Source organism: Lissotriton vulgaris, chromosome 2_1 (assembly GCF_964263255.1).
Source record: "Lissotriton vulgaris chromosome 2_1, aLisVul1.2, whole genome shotgun sequence".
Taxonomy (NCBI): Eukaryota; Metazoa; Chordata; class Amphibia; order Caudata; family Salamandridae; genus Lissotriton; species Lissotriton vulgaris.
In genome coordinates, this window is record NC_141687.1 from 2,005,230,365 (window position 1) to 2,005,254,441 (window position 24,077).

At 44.7% G+C, this 24,077-nt stretch overlaps 1 protein-coding gene across 1 annotated transcript in view; it reads right to left on the minus strand.

Moving 5' to 3' along the window:
• ADAMTSL3 (ADAMTS like 3) overlaps positions 1 to 24,077 on the minus strand; it is a 2,358,716-nt gene that overhangs the window by 1,223,622 nt on the left and 1,111,017 nt on the right. Inside the window, exon 5 of the mRNA XM_086958228.1 lies at positions 14,748 to 14,793. Coding sequence (XP_086814354.1) covers positions 14,748 to 14,793 — 46 coding nt within the window. The remainder of the gene's footprint in view (positions 1 to 14,747; positions 14,794 to 24,077) is intronic.

The window sequence follows — 24,077 nt, forward strand, 5'->3', positions numbered from 1 at the left end:
AACCTTTAGGAAATAATGTTACGTTGAATTATTTAAAATAAGAATGTTAGGAGCACACTAGGGGGTGGATATAGCTACCTATAGACAGACAGACAGACAGACAGACAGACAGACAGACAGACAGACAGACAGACAGACAGACAGACAGACAGACAGATAGACAGATAGATAGATAGATAGATAGATAGATAGATAGATAGATAGATAGATAGATAGATAGATAGATAGATAGATAGATAGATAGATAGATAGATAGATAGATAGATAGATAGATATACAATACCACAAACATATGTGGCAAGGACCCACATTGTAATGCAATGTGTGGTAAACGTCAGCGCATTGCATGTGTGATAAATGCGTGCGTGATAAAAGGCATGCATTGTTAAGTTTTACATCCACAAACAGGGGTTGAGCTCAGGTTTAAATTACTGAAACCTTTGATTGGACCTAACAAGACAGAGATGTTATTACCTGTTGTGAACACCAGCCCACCTCAACTAGTAAACTACTTTCTCACAACCAAACTAAACATCTCCTCTAGGATTTCTGTGATACAAATATCACGGGCATTCAGAATCCTGCTATTGAACAAAGATGATACAAGCATGGGCAAAGTCAATATGCCTTGGATTTAAAAGGCTCAATTATTGGCTTGGCAATTCTTATTTGTTTTGCATTCACATGCAAATGCAACTTCATGCATGCACACACATGTGGATAAATGGCTGACATTTGTCCAAGGTGGTCTTCTATTAAAGAAAACCTATTCCATGATGGCTCTTTATGCTTACACTTGCACCTTGATGCATGTGTGCTCATATCTAATAAAGCATGGCGGCTGTTTTTAATCCACTATTCTAATATGGTGTGCCGCCATTTTGCAAGGTGAATTAAAAAAGTGTACAAAAGGCAAAACAAGGAAGTGAGCAGCATGGTAGCACTTTGCAGCTGCTGGAACTTCATAAACAAATAGAAATATTTAAAATATTAAGTGGGACATGGATCATCGGTGAGGGGGAGGGAGTAAAAAGAGAGCATGCAGTGGGGTCACGGTGTTAAGTGGGGAAGAGAGAGCAAGGAAACACATGCATTCAGAGTTCTGAATGTACAATAGGACTGTGAGACTAAAATGCCTTCTTACACAACAACATTGGGGGAAACCATCAAATAAAAAGAAAAGGTCTCTCACAAAGCCATCAAGTCATGTACAAGGGGCTAACCCAAAGCCAACTCTAAGCATATGTTATGTCTTGGAAACAATAGATTTGCCAAAAGACAGCCAACACTTTCTATAGATATAAAAAAGGAGTTAAGGAGGAAGATGAGCCTAGATGGGAAACAGAGAGACAAGGTGGGTTTGGAAAATAGTGCTGCTTATAGAGATTGAACAGAAGTATGCCACGAAAACTAAACTAGTTAATCCCCAGTAAATTATTTGTTTCCCTAAAGTTCTGTACAGTAGGCAGTATATACAAGTGAAAACGTTTCTTTACATATAGAAAATTGTTATCCAGTTTTACTTTCTCATATGTGCCAGCAGTTGAGGGTAGTATATCCAAAATGTGCTAGCTTTCTGCTTTTCGATAAAAACAAGGTTGTGGCCTCCCACATGCACATGTAATCAACAAAGAGAACACTAGGAAATATGCATTTGTATTCCCTATTTCAGAGAGCTTTATACTAACCAGACTCATGGTATAAGCATTACATTTTTAATATTGCCATAAGACATATGGTCAAGATTCTACATTATAGGAGTCCCTGCCTGTTTAACGATGTGTGTGATGCGAGAATGGTCATGTGCAGACATTTGTGTGTCTGTTATTAGCTCATCAGTGATTCATTCGCAGTGCACGCTGTGCTGCGGCGCATCTCCTTGGCACACAGGAGCCTGGACTGTGTATGGCACAGTTCCCAATAATGGGTCATGAATAAAAGCGAAGTTCTTATCTGAAACACTTGCAGTACGCATCATAGCATGAGAATGCAACAGTCAACAAGAAACTGGAACATAAAACAGAAGGCTTTAAAATACAATAAATCTCCGTGCCTGAGGACATAAACTAAACAGATACCTGGTAGTTTATTGTTAAAACATCCACAAAGAACCATTAGTCACTCTAAGCTTTTCCTTGAGTACAGCATGCTCTCCAATGCTCTGGTAGTGATAATTTTTTCTACATTCTCAAAGTCTTTCCTATTGAATACTCAAAAAATTACTTGTGCTTAAACTAAAGAGGTTTCAATTCTGAACAGGTATTCAAGGTGAAGTGATATTGTTTTGCCTAGTGACTTACTTCAATAGATTTCGCACTTTAATTTTGATATTGTTTCAGGTTTTTTTTTAACGCCGCGATTTGTAATTTTAAGTTCCTTTGCTTGAAACGTCGCTCTCCAGATATTAAAAGATGTAGATAGTTGGATGTTCTTTCATGACTCTAGAGATCCAAACTATGAGAAAAATTGACATCGCTAGATCTCTTTGACCAAGGACGCAGGACATCTTAAAGATGTTGGGGCCCAAGGCCAAACATATTTTGGGGGCCCCTGTTCACAACAGCTTTGAATTTAGGATAGAGTTTCAGCTTTTTCATGCTCTCTTTGACCAGGTCACTGGCACTGCTCACTAGCGGTGGTTCCTCCATTAGGGTGGAAGACCGTTGCCCCGCCCCCTTGCTGTGAGCTCAGCAAGCACGAAAAATAAATTGTTAATAAAATAATTTTATTACCATATTTTTCAATGTGGCCAGCCCGTGCCAAGGGTCAGAGCGGCTGCTGATTAGCAACAGGAGGAAGTATGGTGGCTACTCCAGTTTGAAATGCGGACATCACTTTGGCCAACTGTCTTGCAATGGCCAGCTGGCATGCACACTTGAAACCTCTCCAACCGTGCTGTGCTAGACAGCTCAGAGGGGAGCAAGCACAGGCCTCCAGTGTAAGATAGGAGTATAGGAGTGATGAGCCAACCTGCTCCAACTAAGACTGGTGCTTCGTGAGAATTCTGTGAATCGGTTTTTAGAGTGTTCAGAAGAATGGCGCACAACTTGTTACGGTAGGGTCATGGTCAATGAGATCTTAAAAGGATATTTTGGTTGGTGCTTCTTGGCCAGAGGAAAACCTTAACCTCTGTAAAGAAAGAAGGACAGAGACCTCCTTTTCTGTGAATTAGGCAAAAGTCCAGAGCACACAATAAGCATAAATATACTGGTTTGTCTGAGAGTAGTGATAGTAGGGATAGACCGGACAAAGCGTATAGTTTTCAAAGGTTTTATTCACCCACAGTGTTCCCAACCTGGGAATCACTGTAAACACAAATAAAACCGACACGTGTTTTGTCACAACATATGGCTGTGACTCTTCAGGGCTGATATGAATGATCCGGGGCGTGGTCGGGGAATCGGTGATAATTCCGACCCGGTCCTAATCGGGTGGTCTTAAGATTTGAACGGGCGGCACCAATCGGGTTGCCGGTGCCGATCTGTAAGTAACAGAACTTGTTGTATCTACAAGTTCTGGGGAACTGTGGCCATATTTTGCCTGAGTAGTTACTTCGACCTCAATCGGTTTCCACATGAGAGCATTGCCTGGATTGTCTAGGGAAGTAGGCTCTTGGGCTTTGCGCTTGGAAGACTAGCAGCCATTGGGTAAGTAGTTATTGCATTTTCTTGTAAAAATGTTTATAACTATAAACAATAACTAAATTGCTGACATGCATTACATTAAGGTTTTAAAGGTAAACATTTTAACTTTAAAACATAAATGTAATGCAAGTTAGTTATTTAGTTAATGTTTGTTGTCTGACTTGTATTTAATTTTCCTTGAGTCGGCACCTTTTTGACCCACTGTCAGAAATTCCCACTAACTCAGCCTCTTCTCCAGGGCTCTCAGTTGTGGCCCATTAGGGGCATTGTTTATCATGAGGCACGGTTGAGAGCTTTGGTACTGAGCCTAAAGGCCTTACTGGTTTCTCTCAGTACCATTTCACTCACCCAACCACTTTCACTTGTCAACAAACAAAACCACTGCACAGGAACTCTGATCCAAATTTTACATTTGATTCCATCTAATATTCAGGTATACTGCAGTGTCTTTTCAATATTGTAATAGAGCAGCAGCTCACTAATATTATTGCAAATAATCTGTGCAACCCACTGCCATTTCTCAAATGTAGGGTCCTGTTTTGATCTAAAAGGAGCTTTTTTAATGGATGTTGCATGAAAAACACAAGTCCCAAGGTGCTCGTTCTGTTCCAGGGAGGTCCTGGCTTGGCAGTCTGGGCTGGACAGTTCCCTTGAAGAACATGGTCAAAACTGATTTGTATATGGCTTGGTCTAAACTGGGGTGGCATGGTGAGCAATAGAATGATGGATTTAACCCAGATCTTTTGACTGGGGGAGAATGTTTGATTTATTCAGCTTCCGTCCATCAGTTGTTTCTAGTGCACTTTTTGCCATGAGTGGGATGGGTAAGCCCAGTTGTGGATCCTTTGCTTATTGTGCCACTGGATTCAAGAGAGCCTGGCTGATGAGGGGTAATACCCTGAAACCAGTCCCAGGATGCTTGTTTCTGGTCCAGGGAGGACCTGGCTTGGCAGTTCAGGCTGGACTGTTCCCATGAAGAGCAGGGTCAAGACTGATTTGCATATGGCTGGGTCTAAATTGGGCTAGCATGGTCAATCAATCAATAAATCAATCAATCAGGGGCTTGTATAGTGCAGCTACTAACCTGTGAGAGTCTCAAGGTGCTGGGAGAGGGGTGGCTGCTGGTTGGACTGGGAAGAGGATCAATCGAAGAGCTAGGTCTTGAGGTCCTTCCTGAATTGGTCAGTGATGCTGATTGCCACAGGGGCAAGGTGATTCAGGTCTTGGTGTAGAGGTAGGTTATGTCCTTGTGGATCCTGGGGAAGGAGGCGAGGGCGAGTTGGGAGGCGCGTACGTGGAATGTGAGGTGGTAGTTCAGGTACACCGGCCCTTCATCATGTAGGGCTTTAAAGGTATGAGTGAGGAGCTTGAAAGTGACTCTCTTGTTGCCTGGGAGCCAGTGGAGTTGTCAGAGGTGTTGCATGATGGGGCTGCGGCAGGGTGTCAAGGACCAGTCTTGTGGTGACGTTTTGGACGTTCTGTAGCATCTTGAGCTATTTCTGGGTGATGCTGGCATAAAGTGCATTGCCATAGTCGAGTCTGCTGGTGATGTGTGCGTAGGTGACCGTCCTTCTGGATTCTGTGGGGCTCCATCTGAAAGTCGGAGTAGGCAGAGCATATGGAAGCAGGCTGAGGAAACTGCGTTGATTTGACGGTGCTTTGTGAGTTCAGTATGATGCCAAGGTTGTGTGTGTGGTCCGTTGGGATGGGGGAGATCCCAGAGTGACTGGCCACCAGGATTCTGAAGGGGTGGGTCCCAGGTTGAGTACTTCGGTCTTGTAAGAGTTGAGCTTGAGGCAGCTGTCTTTCATCCATGTAGTGATGGCCTCCATTCCACAGTGGAAGTTGGTTCTGGTGGTTCTGGTGGTTGTGGTGGTTGTGGGTTCATTGGTGAGCAAAAGAACTATGGTTTTAACCCAGAACTCGTGACTGGGGGTGAATGCATGATTTATTCAGCATTCCGTCCATCATTTGTTTGCGTAGCACTTTTCACCCTAAGTGGGATGGGTATGCCCAGAAGCGGGCCGCTTGCTCACTATGTCACAGGATTCAAACTATACTGGCTAATGAGGGGTATTACCCGAAACCAGACTCAGGATGCTTGTTTCTGGTTCCAGGGAGGGCCCGGCTTGGCAGTTGGGGCTGGACTGTTTCCATGAGCAGCAGGGTCAAGACTGATTTGCATACAGAATGGTCTAAACCGGATTGGCATGGTGAGCAAAAAACAATGGATTTAACCTGGATCTCTTGACTGGGGGTAAATGTATGACTTATCCAACACTTTATTAGTGATATACTTCATCTTCAGGTCTGATCCTGAAAAACCAGGATGGGCTCTGCCATATTCCAGGGGGAATTTTGGATATTTTCTCTGCTGTGGTCTTACAGGAGTTAAAAATATCAATACTTTCAACAACCCAGGTATCTCTTTAATGGCAGGTGTTCAGGCATAGATAAAATCAGATGCAAGGGATTGGTTGAGGGATATAATGACCCTATACCTTCTTTTATAAGTGAAAAATGTTCATCTCCATTATCAGAGGCAAATTGAGTCCAGGGTTTTCATCAGGACTACAAAGAGTTCCCTGCAATCTATGCTGTATACTGTTAAGGGTAGTTTGTCAACACACAAATCCACACAAGAAAAATTCACTTCACCATACACTAACACACAAAACAGCAGCCCAGCAGTTAAACACACTCCACATTAGCTTGGCAAACAAACAGAAATAAGTACGAGACTGTGGAAAGCTCCTAATTTGCACCCAATACCACACCCTTTGGAAAATTGCTTTAAAAAAAGTTAGAATGTCTTATGTACACAACGTTGACAGTTTCCAGCAGACGCCTACTGAACCTTTCTTGACAGAACACAACAATAAAACACCAGAACAATCCAGCCATACATCCACAGACAGCCAAACTCATCAGGTAACAAAGTACTCATCATCATCATCAGTTAGTCTTTATTCGATAATTTTCAATCATAAAAGACAAAATACAAACATAAGTGTCATAAAAAGGATGTTACCCTAAAATCATACAATTCTTACAAAATTTAATATCAACATTATCAAACGTTCCTAACAATTAATTAAAAGAAGTGACTATAAAATCGAATCCATATAAAACCATTTTCCTACAGATTCTGTCAAAGGGATACCCGGTTATCAGTGACAGACTCAAGTAGTGGGTGTAATTCCTAGAGCAACCTTCGGATTTTCCCTTCGCAGTGCCCAGGTCCAGCTAAGAAATTTCACCGTGGCAATGACAATATCTGCGCGAGTGGTCATTACTAAGATACGCAAGGTTGTCATACACAATCTGGTACCAAGGTTGGAACACAACGGCTTAAGCCACCTGCGACGTGGGCAATTATAAGCTGGACACACAAACAGTACGTGAGTTATCGACTCTTCCTGAGTTCGACACGAGGGACAGTTAGTATCTAGAGACTTATTCCATTTTGCAATGAAAGGTCTTAGCAGGAGAGTGCCCACTCTAAGTTGGTGATTTAATTTCCTATCACCAGATTTCGTAATAAAATACTCACTTACAACACACTACAGCTGCATGAAACAATTCCATTCAAACACAACACATACGGACTCCATTATACACAGACTGAATAAAATGAACCACAAAACAATCACAAACATATTCCCCTCTTGTACCATACCTCTACAAAATCTTTTCCATTTGTACAGAATGACGACTGAGATGAAACTTGTGACTATTACCCAAAGCATTCGAGGGAAGCTATCACCCAATACAACATGGGGTAGTATACTTCCCCACCTTTCCACCCACCGGGTATTTCCCTATGCAGCTTCTTGCATCTGTACTTATTTTCTCAGACATTGCATAATGTGGGGTATTTCTGTGCAACTTCTCACAAAAGTGTACTTTTCTTCCCCAAATATGCACACAACAGGGTGCAACTTTTCATAACATAGTACTTTTCTTCCCCAGCTTTTTCACTTCACTCATTCTTCCCCAGGCAACTTTTCAAATCAGGGCCTTTCCACACTTAGTACACCATGGGATACTCTACATTGAAACATCTCATCACAGGGTGCTACTTGTCCCAACTGCACATACCACAGGGTGCTCCATGCATAATACCTTTAGCAAAAGAGTGTTGCTCTTTCCCTAGTTTACACAAACACACACAACTGTAATAAATTCAAATCTCTATGGGGTGCTACTCTTCCCATATCCATGATATTTGGACTTGAACAAGCAGTAGGTATCTATCTACACAACAATATACAAGCTATTCCCCAGACTGCTAACTCAACTCCATGAAGAGTCGGAAATAAATGTTAAATATGTACTTCCAAAATAGCCTGTAGATGGACACTTTAAACTCGGCAAGCGTCTTGCTGAACTGAGCATTCAGCACACCACAAACATTAGGGGTGGGTGATAAATGTAAATGTGGCGTATTTGTATAGCGCGAACAGTGACCCGGAGGCATCCCAGCGCTTGTACTCCTACCACAAGGGAACCCCTCCTGGCTTTTCCTTGTGGGGTGTCCACTCCTGGGCATCCCATGGTGAAACCAGGCATCCCTTGTGTATCAGGGGGCCTTTGTGGAGACTAAGCAAGCTATTGCCCAGAGTTGCAGCGTGGGACCCATGCTTAGAATCGGCACTGAGGCGAGAATATCCGGTCAGAGGAATTTAAGCCTGAAACCCGCCGAGGCGGGAATCGAACCCTGGTCCCTGGCCAGCGTTCTGCATCAAGGTCTGCCGCTCTAAGCATTGAGCCACACTTCTCCACACATAAATTCTGCTCCACTGGCGGAGTACCAACCAAATTCTACCTATCGCCATGTGGCAGAGTTTTTCTAGTGAGCAGCTAGCCAATGGGAAGTTGGCAAGCATAAGTAAGATTTGAGATCTCGTAGCGTGATTTCCCGTGAGATTTCCCCAACCTGAGCGGTCAAGGACAGTCGGTACCGTTCGGGTCAGAAAGTTGCCACTCCAGTAGAAAACCTACTTGAGTGGTAGCAACATCAACTCGAGAAACAACCCCCTCTGGCATGCCGCGTGGTACCAATCGTGCAGATTTTTCAGCACAAGACGAGTTCCCAGCCCTAAAAATCAGCACGAGCTGCACAATGTGCCTCATTCTGCCAGTTCGCGGAAGTCCGCGGAATCTTGCAGAGTTTTCATGTGACTCCGTGGAATTCCATGGCAAGAAAGTCCGCTAGTTCCGCCCACCACTAATTAGGGTAAACTGCAGTTTCTAAAGAACAGGAGTCAACTTACATAGAAACTGTATATACCACATATGCATTACCAGTAAGAGTATATCACAAAAGTCAATATGTAGAATCAACACCCAAACTATACCCCGACCTAATGAACCTCCCTGTTGGTTGGGAATAAGGCACTTTTTTAACAGAAGCACATAGAATAATACAAACATCATTAATGCAAAATAATCCTGCTGAATAATTTCCTGAATGTCAAATTTTAATATTTTCATTGCAATAATATTTTAATATTGCAATTGGCCAAATGCCAACCTTGAAGATAGCCTTACTACTGTTTCTAAATTAAAGCGAGACATTGGGTAGTCTTTCTTCAATGCCTCTAGACCTGTCTCAATTAAAGATGATGTTAAAGTCAACAGACCAAGCGCCTTCACTCCAGAACCCAGGTCTGCAATCCAAGATGATGACAAGTCTCTCTCACGAGAAAGTTGTGCTTTTATGTCCCACATCACCACACCACCTTCTTCTAGCACTGACAGACATGTACCAGAGAGGACAGGCCCAAATTATCTTCTACCTTTGTCCATCACGTTGATCACAATGCTAGCAGGAACAATGCCATCTCCTTTGGTCACTCTGTGCTCTGTGCTAGGTTACATAAAATAATACAGAACCTTCAGAAGGTATAGACTAGCCTGTGCCATAGTCCATTTAATACACACTCACCAACACTGCTCCTAATGTCAAAGTGTATGCTAAATGTATTACTGCTTAAAGCTCCTTGGGGCATTTCAGAATTATTCTTTAATGTAAAGGAGATATTATGCTTCTTCCTCTGTCTCCACAGCACTGTCTTCACAAATGATCTTAACAGAAGTGTCTTTAAGCTTAAAACTATTTACTGGGGCACTTCTCATCAGCTTATAGCTCCCCTCAGATGGCCCCTTGTTAGTGCCATACCTTGCCCATCCTCCTCACTGGGCTCCTTGAGCTGATACCACTTGCGGTAGATTTAAGGATGGGCAGCCCCAAACTAGTGCTCCATGAATACAGAGCTGTGAGGAATTGGATTATTAATTGAGGGGTGAAACACTACTCAAGCAGCAACCACAATCCTCGTCAGGGTTAGACACAAGCAAACTCCCCACATTAACCTGTTCTTAACTCCCTGTTAGCTTGGCACTGACAAGTCAGCCTTAACTTTGAGGCAAGTCTAAAGTATTTGTGCAGCACTTCAAACAGTAATAAAATGAAAACACGACACAAGATAAATCAGACACGAATTTAGAGAAATAGTGCAAATTTTTGTAAATAATTTAAGACCAAAACTACAAAAATTCAATCATTAGAACCGGAGAAATGCAATTTTAAAGATTAAGTGAAAATAGTGCCAAAGTACTCGCAGCTATCTGGCTGTACAAGACTGCGAGAAAGTCACAATTTTGGGCTGGCCGCAATGAAGTGCTAGTCATATACAATGACCAGGTTAGTCCAGCTGAAAAGTTGCCTTATCAGTCTAGCTCAAAGAGTTCTGCTTGCGGTGGAGTTGGCCATGAGGAGCAGGAAGGCATTCTGGAAGTTCTTAGTTGTAGCAAGGAGAATAGGTCTGGTGTTGCAGATGGTCATTGCTGTACTGCAAATATCCTGTTGTTGTCATGAATGGTTGGGCTGGAGCTTTGCGGTGGCGATCCCAGTGAGTGGTCAATTCTAGTTCACGATTGGGAAGACCCCCAAAAGCATGAATTCAGGTCACACATAGGGTCCAGGACCTGAGGGGCATCACTTTGGGGTCAGAGCCTAACTCCAGCTGGATCTGGGTGCTGGGTCAGGGGGTTTGGATCCTGTTATGTTCCTGTAGCTCTGAACAGGAGGTCAACATACTAGCCCCTGGAGCCACTCTGGGAGTCCTGGGTTCAGGTGCAGGTCCAAACCCTCTGACTCAAGCAGGGAAGCAGCAGGGCAGCAACAGGGCAGCAATCCAGCAAGGCAGCCTTCTAGCAAGCTTGTAGTCCAACAAAGTGGCTGTCCTTTTAGCAGCACAGCACTCTTTGCTCCTAGCAGAGTCTCCACAGCTTCAGAAGTGTACGATAGAGTTGGCGTCTGTGTTCCAATATTTGTACCAGGTGCCACTATTTAAGTGGGAGAAGCTTCTAGAGGCCTCCTTTTTAAGTGCACAGGTTTCCTGCATCCCCTGTCCTTCCTCCAGACTAACAACATGGGGTGGGAAGCCCTTTGTGTAGAGACAGCCTATTCAAATGTAAGTAGGGCTGTGCACAACTTTGCCCTTCCATCCTGCCAGTGATGTCCTATCCAGGCACACCTAAGCCTCCATTGTGAGTACTGTCTAGGAAGTAAACATAAAGCCCAAATGTCAGCTACAACTATTAACATGACCCAGAGGAGACAGGCTGCAGGAAATAAATGGCTAAGGTAGGACAATGCCAGCCTTGTATATGTGAAAAGAACAATTGATGGACGGAATGCTGGACAATGCATACATTCACCCCCAGTCACAAGGATCTGGGTTAAATCCATCATTCTTTTGCTCACCACACCACCCCAGTTTGGACCCAGCCTTATGCAAATCAGTCTTGACCCTGCTCCTTATGGGAACAGTCCAGCCCAAACTGCCAATCCAGGTACTCCCTGGACCGGAAACAAGCATTCTGGGACCGATTTCAGGGCATCACCCTTCATCAACCAGGCTAGCTTGAATCGGTATACAACGTTTACAACGGAATTTTTACAACGCACTACCATTAGAACGCAGGCATTACCACGCATACCATTACAACGCATTGCGCTGGGGGCGCTCTAGGATAGGGAATAAGTATAATTTTATATCCAACACCTTCCCTAGTGTCCACGGGGACTGGAGTTGGAACATAAAATTATACTTACCACTATCCAGCACCTCTAAACGCTATGCGTTGTAACGGTATTCGTTGTACATACCGCGTTGTAAAGGTATGCGTGGTAACAGTATGCGTTGTCACGTCATACATTCGCTTGAATCCATTGGTGTAGTGAGCACGGGACCCACGTCTGGAATACCCTTCCCACTTAGGGCGACAGATTTCTATATGTGGCATTTTCAAAATTGTAATTTCAAATCCAACTTTACCATAAGTGAGGATTTTTCATAACAATTCCAAGATACCAAACATGAACTGGGCATCTCTTCTTATTTGGAGGTTACAGCTTATTAAATGTAATAAGACAACTCCAATGTTATGCGAAGGGAGAGGTAGGCCTTACAGTAATGAAAAATGAATTCAAAAGTTGTCCAACACAGGATATGTAAAACTTAAACGTAAAAGTCAAACATTTTATATACACTGCCCCCTGCCCCATGGGCTGTCCAGGCCCCACCGTAGGAGTGACTTATATGTATAAAAAATGAAGGTTTGGCCTTGGCAAAAGGTTTATTTTAACAGGAGGAAATGGTAGTTTAAAACTGCACACACAGGCTGCAATGTTAAGCCTAAGGCTGGTTTAAAGGACTACTTAAGTGGGTGGCATAATCAGTGCTGCAAGCCCACTAGTAGCATTTAGTTTAGGGCCCATGGGCACATTTAGTGCCCCTTTACTAGGGTCATACAAGTAATTTAAATATCCCAAGTGAATGTCAGCCAAATCTTTAAGGTGAGAGCACAAGCACATAAGCACTGGTTAGCATTGGTAAAGTATGCAGAGTCCTAAAAGCCAATAAAATCGGGTTCAGAAATCAGGAAGGTGAAGGGAAAATGTTTGCGGATGACCCTGTAGAAAGGCCCAAAACGACCTTGCTCAAGCCAAAAACCAGAGTAGGATAATCAATACTGTGATGATCTTCCCTGCTTAGGTGATAGATCATGGATGAATACCCAGTTATGCAGGGGCACTTGTCAGTGCTATGCTTCCCTAAACTCACTTAGATCCCTCTGTCTGCACTGACCAATAGGAAGCCCTTCTTCTCATCTGTGGACCCAATCTGTAAAGTACCTAAACTTTATTGGCTCATAGATGCATCTCAGTAGGCAGACAGTGCCACCATGGCCAACAAAGTGATGTGGCCCAGTCCACACCTTGGATCAGACTTCTTCCCTCAATCCAAGGAAAATTCTGCCCTTAAGGACAGTAACCAACAGAGACAACTGACAGCTGTGAGTGTCACGAGCTAGGCCCAAGGCCATCCATGTTTGTTTGACCTCTGAGGTTTCTCAGAGTGCTGGAACAACTGCTGCAGGTGTTAGACACCATAACTCCACTCTCCCTCTCACCAAACTGGAGATAGTATCCTAAGACTGGCCACTCAGCCCAGTGTCTGTACTCTGATGATGAAACGGTGCCTGGTGGAACCACTCCTGCCCCCTTTTTTTTACCAAATAAGTAAAACAAATCCACATATCATAATGCACAACAATGCTCCGGTTCAGAGGAGAAAGGTCAGTGTGCCTTCATGTCACAATATGTGAGGTACAATAAATAACAAACAAAATCATCAATCATAACCAAAAAAGTGTGTGTCTCAACCGTCCTTCTGATTCAGTCCCCTGTACAAACCTCCATACAACCCATGTTTCCACCCTAGTGTATAGATGGAATGTGACTACATCCCTTCATCCGCCAATACAGCTTGGATACTTCACTGGGTCTCCCTCTCACCAGGACCATCCCTCCGCGCATTTTTTTCCATGCAGTGCATTATTTGACTTGGTACATACTTCACTTGATCAACCCAATGTCTCATCGAATTATATCACATTTAGTAACACAGATAGTGTCCATCTTACGTGACAAATAATAGATGTAAAAAACATATTTAACAAGCACTGGCAAAGCCAATTGATGTTGCTTCGCTGTTTTTGCTGCCGGTATTGCCTTTGCAAGCACATTTACAACTGTGTCAAAAGAGACAGACGGCTATTTTGGAATTTTTTGTACACTTCCACGATCATGCTGCGTCTAGACACAAAGGATAGCCATCTTGGAATGATAGCACAACTAGCACAGTTACACCGTTCCAAAATGGTGGTCAAGCAGCATCTAGAAGTAATGGAATGGTTATTGAAGAACATTATTTTGTACATTTCAAAGATGGCTCTCCTGTTTGTCTATCCGTACCACTCACAGTCATCGTGAAACAATACAAAATAATATTCCTAACGTTGTTTGCCCCTTTTGACTTTGCCGATGTTTGTGCTCCCATTCTATAAGCATAGGCTAAGCAAATGTGAATAGGGCAGTAGGTGTAGGCAGCAAACGTGCAGCGGGTAGAAGGGTAGACAGGGGTCAATTACACCACAGTAAGTACTGGTTACAAGGCTATTAGCGAGAGAGAGGTAAAGCTGTCCATAGCGATATACAAAAAGCAATGCCACAAAAGAAACCATTTTGATCTACAAATTCATTTCGGGCTACCGTTATCTAAATGCCTGCAATTGTAAGTGTCACTGCAATTTCGTATTTGTCTTTACGGATAAGGTTAGAGATGGCGGCTTAAGTTTTGGAAAACCATTAGAGATTTGGTCGTATTTCTTTCTTTGCTTTCGGCCTTTTAAAAATTCTAAAACTGAAATACAAAAACACTGACTACATAAAACCCGAGTGGTTTGCAAACCCTCTCAAAAGTGTAACATCCTTGCAATGCACATAAAACAGTCTGAATCACGTATTGGCACAGAGTGCAGCATACCAGAGAGCATTCGGGAAGTGTAAATTCAAAACCTAGTGTTGTCAATTAGGCGAAAACCCAAATAATAAAATTAATTCAAACAAAAAATAGTGAGAAGAAAAGTGACACAAGAGATTAACAAAATGTGCTGGTTCTGTTAAAATTTACATTTTTCTATGTCTTGGCTTGGATTCAAAAGAAAAAGAAAAATAAGGCTACCTACATTATTACTGCACGTCCTGTAGCGAATATTCCGCCCTTCACAGTTCCTAAAAACAAATAACAGAAATTATTTGGTTGCAAACATTACTCATAAAACACTGCATATATCCTTTTGATTCCAAAATCACAAGCTGCAACAGAAAAACAAATCAAAGTATAATTCTAACCACCTATTTGATATTGGATGCATTTTTGTGGCGTTAATTAAGTGATAGATGTCAGAGAGAAACAGTCGCTCAATCAGCAGTGAGATCAATGACAGATCTATTTAGAGGTGGGTGGTTATGTGAATCCAGCAAAAAATTAAAGGTTCTGTACCGCCTGCTTTTTGCATCCCATCCATCATTTAAAGGTCGGGGATGGTGGTTTTCCATCACAGTGGAATTTCCACTGTCTTTCCATTGGGAAAATCATCTTGGCAGTGGAAACCACTGATGGACATGGTTAGAAGCCAAGTAGGCTAGATTTTCTTCTTTCCAAGTTCGAGATGTGCACATGGCAGATCTAACAGAAAAGTGCTCACATTTCTTCCATGCACTTACTTGGAGGTAACTTCCAGTGCATCTCATCTGAGAAAGTTTAATTTTCTGATAGAAAATCCCGGGTTGGGGGGCCTGTCATAGTGCTTTTTTTGCTTATGGTGGGCAGGGGGCAACAGAGATAAGAGTAGGGTGGGAGGGATGAAGCGAAATAAACAACAGGAGGGCGGTGGTGGGAAGAAAGAAGCAACATGGTTAAGGGTAAGTAGCAACATGGACAAGTGTGGGGGTGGGAGGGTAAGAAGCAACACTGACAATGGGTGGGAGTTGGTAATCCAGCTTACTTCCCTAGTAATTGTTTAATAAGGTACTGTTGGTTAGACAACATGAGGTCAATGTTTATTTTGGGACAAACTTTACCTGCCTGGTCTTTGTTTAATGACAACCATAGATGGTAGCGTTTGATAGACAGAGTACTTCTATAGAGCGTGAATGGGCAGTTGTATTCCCAACTCTCTGTGTAGTTAACTCTGCTTTTTCATTTATGTGATCAGCCATTATGTGATAATTATGAGTCTCTTAGCTGTCTTTGGAACAATATATGTATAGCATGGGTCTATTAACAAGATCATTTGGACCCTGGCTGGTGGCCTGTCTGCCCTTCAGTTAGCGAAGGCCTTTGCCTCTGCTCTCAAGCTGGAGGACCAACAGCAAATTATTAAATACCCATATGCATGGCGGGAAGTTCTCAATCTTCAGTGCACCTGCTAATTTGATGGAGATTGTGAAGGTAGAATAGTATGTCAAATTAGTACAATAAGCAATATCAATATCATCGATACACTGAAAAAGCAGGAGATATATATGGTACTTAAAGTAGCTTTCAAAATAGGCAAAATGGTCTGTACCCACCATATTTGTTCTGATCTTGGTCTCATATGTGATCAGTCATCAAGATCTTTTGTATCTGAAAGTCTTGTAGTATTACTTAAATCATTAATTTCCAACTGTCTACATCCATTGAAAGCTATTCTCCATGTCTTTCTAAAATAGATAATGTGCCAACGTAGTATGTTAGCCTATATTGTTTGTCTTTATTGCTTCTAGATCCCAACACATTTTATTTTATCATCTATCACTCTTTGCATTTTTATGCTATTCCCGAAAGTCACTTAAATTTTTAGGTTTCATTTTGGGGTCTCTGCTACAGATAGCTGTACGTGTTTGTCGGAGATCTCAAGTCACCAACACACACTCACAAATGCGTATATACATGTATACAGTACAATAATTTTGGGCGTTTGCATCAGTTCTCTTGAGTCACTAGCTGTTGCCACTTTTTATAGGTTGCCATTGGTTGAATATTGCTGTTTATAATGCCAAGGCATTTTGTCGAAGGTTACATGAGCCTTTAAGTCATCCCCTATGTAACCTATACACTGCTCTGCTGCCCTATCCCTGTTACGGTGATTCCCCCACCACCAACTTAAAATCCACCCACAGAGCAGGACGATAGCCCCCCTTCCTTGACTTTCTTGTCTATCACACTTGTAGCAATGCTTGTTGAATTATTTCACATGCTTTCAAGTCAAGCTATTCCATAATGGCCAACAGGTATGCAAGCGCATATAGGGTGGTCTACAGGAGTCAGCTAAAATTGAGACTTGAAAAGTAACATGCTTCAGACCAATATGGTTTCACCACTTCTAGCAGATTGGTGTTGTTAAGGTTAGGCAAATTCAAAGATAATATCGCGGGCTAGGCATCAAAATGTTGCACTCATCCTACAATTACATTAAAGATTACAAATACACTGCTAGCCCAATAGAGTGGGTGTGTACATTGAAGAGCAACATGTCAAAATGTTTGAAATATCATGTAGAAAGTGAAACATTGAAGAGAAAGGGATAGATCTCATTGAAGTAGTGGGCATTGACAAGTGTGACATGACAATAGCAGAGAAGAAACTGAAGAAGAAGAAGTGGAGAGACTATTTTGGTGCTGGTATCACTTGTGCTTTTCAAAATTAGCACCTCACAAGCTGGCAGTAGACCTAAACCCAGCAGAGCAGCCACGGAAGGGAACACGGCTGCTCCCACACTGCCATCCTGAATAAAAATAACGAGTCAATGCCCTGATCTTGTCCAAACACCACCCATTCTCTTGTCCTGTACCCAAATCAGCACCACACCTGCTACCAGCACGGTACCCATCAGCCAAGAACAATGCAGGCCGAACTATGGCTGAATGTTGTTGCTGAAGAAAAGTGTGAAGAAATTCCACTAGAAGCAAAACTCTGAGAAAAGTTCAAAATAAGTCTGAAAGTCTTTTCCTGGAAATGATGAGAGCAGCCTTTCCCAGTATTTTTCTGCCATCATCTGAATCCACCTGGTGACACATATTCCAACAGCATTTGCAAATGGGAGTAGGAGCCGCTCAATTGTGCATTCATGGGTCAGGACAGCCTGCATCGTTGGCCATCAGCATGGTACTGGAGCCACGATATCCTAACATGTTTAGTTCCCTCAAAACAGGCAAGGAGCAAAGTCACCTGTGCAGATGTGGTGGGCATGATCATTTCTGATTTCGTGGCTCTTTTGCTCCCTCTAGCTTATTGAAGGATTTGGGTCCGTGCAAAGAAAAGTGCCTCATGACCCTGTTACTGTTATCGAATTGGGGAGTAATATAAGTGTTAAGGTGCCCTCTGACGTACAATAAAAGGATACTTCAAGTAGCCAAGGAGTTCCCTGACTACTTAGAGAAATGAAACAGAATGCCAAGTCCTTGTATATGGTTATGGAACTCCTAGGTGACTTGCAATATCATTGTCATCTACAGGCAAAGTAGCAGCTTGGAATGTGTAGACACATGCAGAAAGGTTCTACGGTTTCTCTAATTACCTAAAGAGTGCCAAAAATATACATGCTGCCATAAATATCTTCTTTCTGGTTGTCATTGTAATACATTCCGATGGTATTATCAAAAGCCTTCTTTCAAACCTTGACGCAGCTCATGATTAAGCTGGCATGGGCAGGCAAGCAACCTAGGGTGAAATGGACTGTCCTCACTCTACCATACAATATGGGCGGATTGGGAGCTCCGGACTTAGAGCTCTATTACAGGGTAGCGCAAGCCGCCCACCTGCACACTTGGATACACAGCGATGCGAACATTCCTCACGTGCGAATGGAACGTGCCTTCTCGAACCCCCTACCTCTCCTGGCCACAATATTTAGACCGGTGGATCGACGGACAGGCATATTAGACTCTACCACTGCTACAAACCATGCCTAGTACTCTCTTTTGCAGGCACAGAGTGGCGCCCTATTGTACTCGCCGATTATGCCTTTGGAGTGGGCTCTCTGGCTACCAACAGCTAGGGAGCGAGGAGTGGTGCAGGCGCTAAACACATTGGGTAAATGATTGGCTGGTGACTTATTCCTGGATGGCACAGTCAAGACCTGAGACCTGACAGCGGCAGATGGTGCAGCAGCACCAATGCTGCTCCGTTTCCATTATCATAGGGTGCGAAGTGCCCTCTCAGACCTGCTAGGGCCCGACCTGGCGGAACCGCCAGAGGTCTCTGAACTCACATATGTTATCAAAACGGAGACACCTCGGAAGTTAATAACTAACTTATACAGAACGGCACTGTCACACTGGGTGCAACAGCTCAGTAAAGCCAGAGCGGCCTTGCAAAGAGACCTACAGGTCACCATCGACGACGATATGTGGAGGTATTGCTGTACGAGCACTCAAAAGATATCACTGAACGGTAGACACAGACTAATACATTTCAAATTTCGACAAAGAGTGTACTACACCCCTGAGAGGCTCCACAGATATGGTCTCCGGCTGTCTGCCGAATGTGAGCGGTGCCACGAGCTAATTGCTGACTTCATGCACCTTGCTTGGCGCTGTCCAACTGCAATACTGGGACAGCATCTTTATGGCAGTAAACGCAATACTGGAACTTGAGCTGACCCTGGACCCAGCGCTGGCGCTGCTTGGTCATTCCAGGGGCGTACCGGTGGCAGTTAGAAGACTCGTGGATATGGCGATGCTAATAGCTAGACGCGCGGTTGCGTGCTGCTGGATGAGGGGCCCGCTCCCGACGGCTAAGCGATGGGCACGCAACCTGTTGTATTGCTGTACGTAATCAGAGAACTATAGTGAGCTATTCCCCCGACATTTGGACCTAAGAACTTCTGGGGCCTGTACCAGATCCATTTGGGAGCGGGCGATGTAGTGCCCACTGCGGCGGAGGAACAGGCGACTGAGTGGCCACAGTCAGACAAACCAATTACGCCAGGAGATGATTAGTTGACATCTTCAGGAGGGGACACACACAACAGGAGAACTCTAGGGCGGCAGAGGACTCGCGCAAAAGGGGAGAAGCAGTTGATGGGCGAAGGGGGTGCGGTGGCACGGCGAACTCCCACTGAGGCACAGAATCAATTAGATAGGTGAGAAACTTGGCACAGGTCTAGCTTTTTCACGAACAAGGACCAGAGTGCTAATCTGGAAAGTGGCTGACTTTAGGTCAAAATTGACCGGTGTGTAATTGTGAACATGGATACCAGTTGATGGGGGCGGCTGGGTGTGTGCGAATTGGGGTGAGGGGTATTGTTTGCTCTATTTTATTTCGTTAGTAGTCCACGTAGGGTGAGACTATAGAGGGGAGATTCAGGAACAGATAGGGATGAGGGGCAGAAGATAGGGCGCCACAGCCCTCTTTTGGAGGGAATGATAAGACATCCTAAAACTTGAACATGTACGGTTTAATGCACAACAAATGCTTTCCCCGCCGCCGGACCCCAGGGTTGTCGTCTAAAAGGCTGTGTAACACTTGAAATTTCATGTTCCATCCTTCTTATTCTACTGCCGCCGGCCTCCGGGTTGTGGGCTAACATGCAGGATGTTATCAGTGTAACAAGCAATAAAGGTTTTTGAAAATTAAAAAAAACAAGTATGGCACAATGCTCCAGGCTGTCACAAAAATTAAACCACAACAGGAAGCACTTACAGATAAGGAAGCAGGTGCCGGACTTGAAGCTCAAATTCAGTAACACTTTAACCGGCTCCCGGTTGAGGCTGGGCAGGTGTGCTTTCTCCCCATAATCTACAGTGGTGAAACAGAGGGTGCTGTGATGAACCAGAAGGTGCAGCTATGAACCAGAGGGTGCTGTGATGAACCAGAGGGTGGCAGTGGTTAACCAGAGGGTGGCAGTGGTGAACCAGAGGGTGCTGTGATGAACCAGAGGGTGGCAGTGATGAACCAGAGGGTGGCAGTGATGAACCAGAGGGTGACAGTGATGAACCAGAGGGTGCCAGTGGTGAACCAGAGGGTGGCAGTGATGAACCAGAGGGTGGCAGTGGTGAACCAGAGGGTGACAGTGATGAACCAGAGGGTGGCAGTGATGAACCAGAGGGTGGCAGTGGTGAACCAGAGGGTGTCAGTGGTGAACCAGAGGGTGGCAGTGGTGAACCAGAGGGTGCTGTGATGAACCAGAGGGTGGCAGTGATGAACCAGAGGGTGGCAGTGGTGAACCAGAGGGTGACAGTGATGAACCAGAGGGTGGCAGTGGTGAACCAGAGGGTGGAAGTGATGAACCAGAGGGTGGCAGTGATGAACCAGATGGTGGCAGGGGTGAACCAGAGTGTGACTGTGGTGAACCAGAGGGTGCTGCGATGAACCAGAGGGTGACAGTGGTGAACCAGAGGGTGCTGTGATGAACCAGAGGGTGGCAGTGATGAACCAGAGGGTGGCTGGGGTGAACCAGAGGGTGGCAGTGGTGAACCCGATGGTGGCAGTGGTGAACCAGAGGGTGGCAGTGGTGAACCAGAGGGTGACCGTGGTGAACCAGAGGCTGACAGTGATGATCAAGAGGGTGGCAGTGGCGTATCAGAGGGTGGCAGTGATGATCCAGAGGGTGGCAGTGGCGAACCAGAGGGTGGCAGTGATGAACCAGAAGGTGGCAGTGATGAACCAGAGGGTGGCAGTGGTGAACCAGAGGGTGGCAGTGGTGAACCAGAGGGTGCTTTGATGAACCAGAGGGTGGCAGTGGTGAACCAGAGGGTGGCAGTGATGAACCAGAGGGTGGCAGTGGTGAACCAGAGGGTGACAGTGATTAACCAGATGGTGGCAGGGATGAACCAGAGGGTGGCAGTGATGAACTAGAGGGTGCTGTGATGAACCAGAGGGTGGCTGGGGTGAACCAGAGGGTGGCAGTGGTGAACCAGATGGTGGCAGTGGTGAACCAGAGGGTGGCAGTGGTGAACCAGAGGGTGCTGTGATGAACCAGAGGGTGGCAGTGATGAACCAGAGGGTGGCAGTGATGAACCAGAGGGTGGCAGTGATGAACCAGAAGGTGACAGTGATGAACCAGAGGGTGCCAGTGGTGAGCCAGAGGGTGGCAGTGATGAACCAGAGGGTGGCAGTGGTGAACCAGAGGGTGACAGTGATGAACCAGAGGGTGGCAGTGATGAACCAGAGGGTGGCAGTGGTGAACCAGAGGGTGGCAGTGGTGAACCAGAGGGTGGCAGTGGTGAACCAGAGGGTGCTGTGATGAACCAGAGGGTGGCAGTGATGAACCAGAGGGTGGCAGTGGTGAACCAGAGGGTGGCAGTGGTGAACCAGAGGGTGGCTGAGGTGAACCAGAGGGTGGCAGTGGTGAACCAGATGGTGGCAGTGGTGAACCAGAGGGTGGCAGTGATGAACCAGAGGGTGGCAGTGGTGAACCAGAGGGTGGCAGTGGTGAACCAGAGGGTGCTTTGATGAACCAGAGGGTGGCAGTGGTGAACCAGAGGGTGGCAGTGATGAACCAACCAGAGGGTGGCAGTGGTGAACCAGAGGTGGCAGTGATGAACCAGAGGGTGACAGTGATTAACCAGAGGGTGGCAGTGATGATCCAGAGGGTGGCAGTGATGATCCAGAGGGTGGCAGTGATGATCCAGAGGGTGGCAGTGATGATCCAGAGGGTGGCAATGATGATCCAGAGGGTGGCAGTGATTAATCAGAGGGTGGCGCTGCTAAACTGCCCGGGAGCCCTGTGGGTGTGAGCCCCTGGGCTGCTGAGCTGCCCAGGGGTTGTGAGCTCACGCGCTACTGAACTGCCACGGGGCCCCGTGGGTGTGAGCCCCCGTGGTGCTGAACTGCCCCGGAGCCCTCTCAGTGTGAAAATCATTTGTGCTCAATTGCCTGGGAGTCCTCTGGGTGTGAGCACACATTGTGCTAAGTGCCCCCCTGCCCCCAGTACATATATACCCATACCGCACAGCACCATTATGCTCTTGCACCATGAAGTCTGGTGCCTGGATCCTCCTGATCCGTGTAGGTGGTACCACCGTCTGGTGCAGTCAAAATGTAAAGCCATAACTTGCTACACAGCACCAATAAACACGTGTCCCCCCTAGCAGCGGTATGCGCATGTACCAGGCGTGGAGCACCCGCATGCCACTGCACCCTACTGCCCAGCACCAGCATATGCCTGTACAGGGCAGTTTAGTGTGAGATGGGACATTGTCCAGCAGCAGCAGCTGCATGCGCCTGAACCCACTGAGCAGGATCAGAATGGTGTTGTACCAACACGTGCAGCAGAGCTATCTTGGACATCTGAAGGATTCTGGGGTCCTGTGCCAAACGTATTTTTGCATCAGTGAGTTTCCTGAGCGCCATCCCTGTGTAGCTCCTGTGACTAGGAGGCTGCTTTCTCCTCATCTGCTGCTCTGCTCGGTCTCTGACCCTTTATAAACAAGATGCATGTGAAGTCGCATAGAAGCCCCGTCCACCACACACTAGCGGTATGAAACGTCTTCCCGCACGTCCCCACTATAATGGCCAGCTCACTCAAGGGACCTCGGCGCCTTTTGGCGCACTGGCAAAGTTACAGGCACACATGGTCACATATTTGTGCAAATGGCACAAAAATCCGCGAGTTCGCGGGAAAAATTTGCGAACTTGCGTATTTTTTTTGCCATTTCGCACAAATTTGCGGACCGCGAATTCGCAAATTTTGCCCATACTTACTGATGATGGCCTTGGTCAATTTTACCATTGGACTGAAACGTCGACCTCCATCTACTTAATATGAACTGCCTTAAATGTACTTTATAACTGTTTTGTATATTGTTTAATTTTTACATTCACTCATTTATGTGACATCATTTTTTAATCTGTGGCAGCCATTATTTCTGTAAATATTATATTAGTATTATATGTTTTGCTGTGAAAATCATTTCTCTTTGCTTATGATTAAAACATTGTTCACTTCACATTCATGTTTGGCCTTTGGTATGTAAACCTTTGAGGCTAAAATTGTATAGGTGTGGACAACTAGATAGATCTAGGGGTTGTATTTTTCTTGTGTTCGGCTTTATGAAATTTTATTTCTTATTTTTCATATGTACGTTTAATTAATCTTATAGCTTTGCTCCGATGGGTCAGTGCTATCTCAATTGAACCATAGTCATCTGGTCTAAAATAACTATTCTGTTTCTTAGGATTGCTGAGCTGTGAATTGTTACCATGTTTCCATTTTGAGACAGCCATTCAATTGTTAAAAGATGAGAAACTAAAGTTAAAGTACTATCCAAGAAGCATAACTATTATCCATACCGCTTAAACAATCTTTTCAATTTCTGATAAGGGCCATAGTGTCAAATCCAGATATTAAAAATGCTTGGTCATGTTTTCAAGGTGCAGCTACCAAATTTTGATTTGTTACACTCATATGTTTGGATATTTCATGTACATTTTTCTAACTACAAATCCTTTTAATCTTGTTTTTAAATATCAGTTCAGAAATGTTCCTTCTATTTTTCTATGAATTCTTAACTGGAGATTACATTTT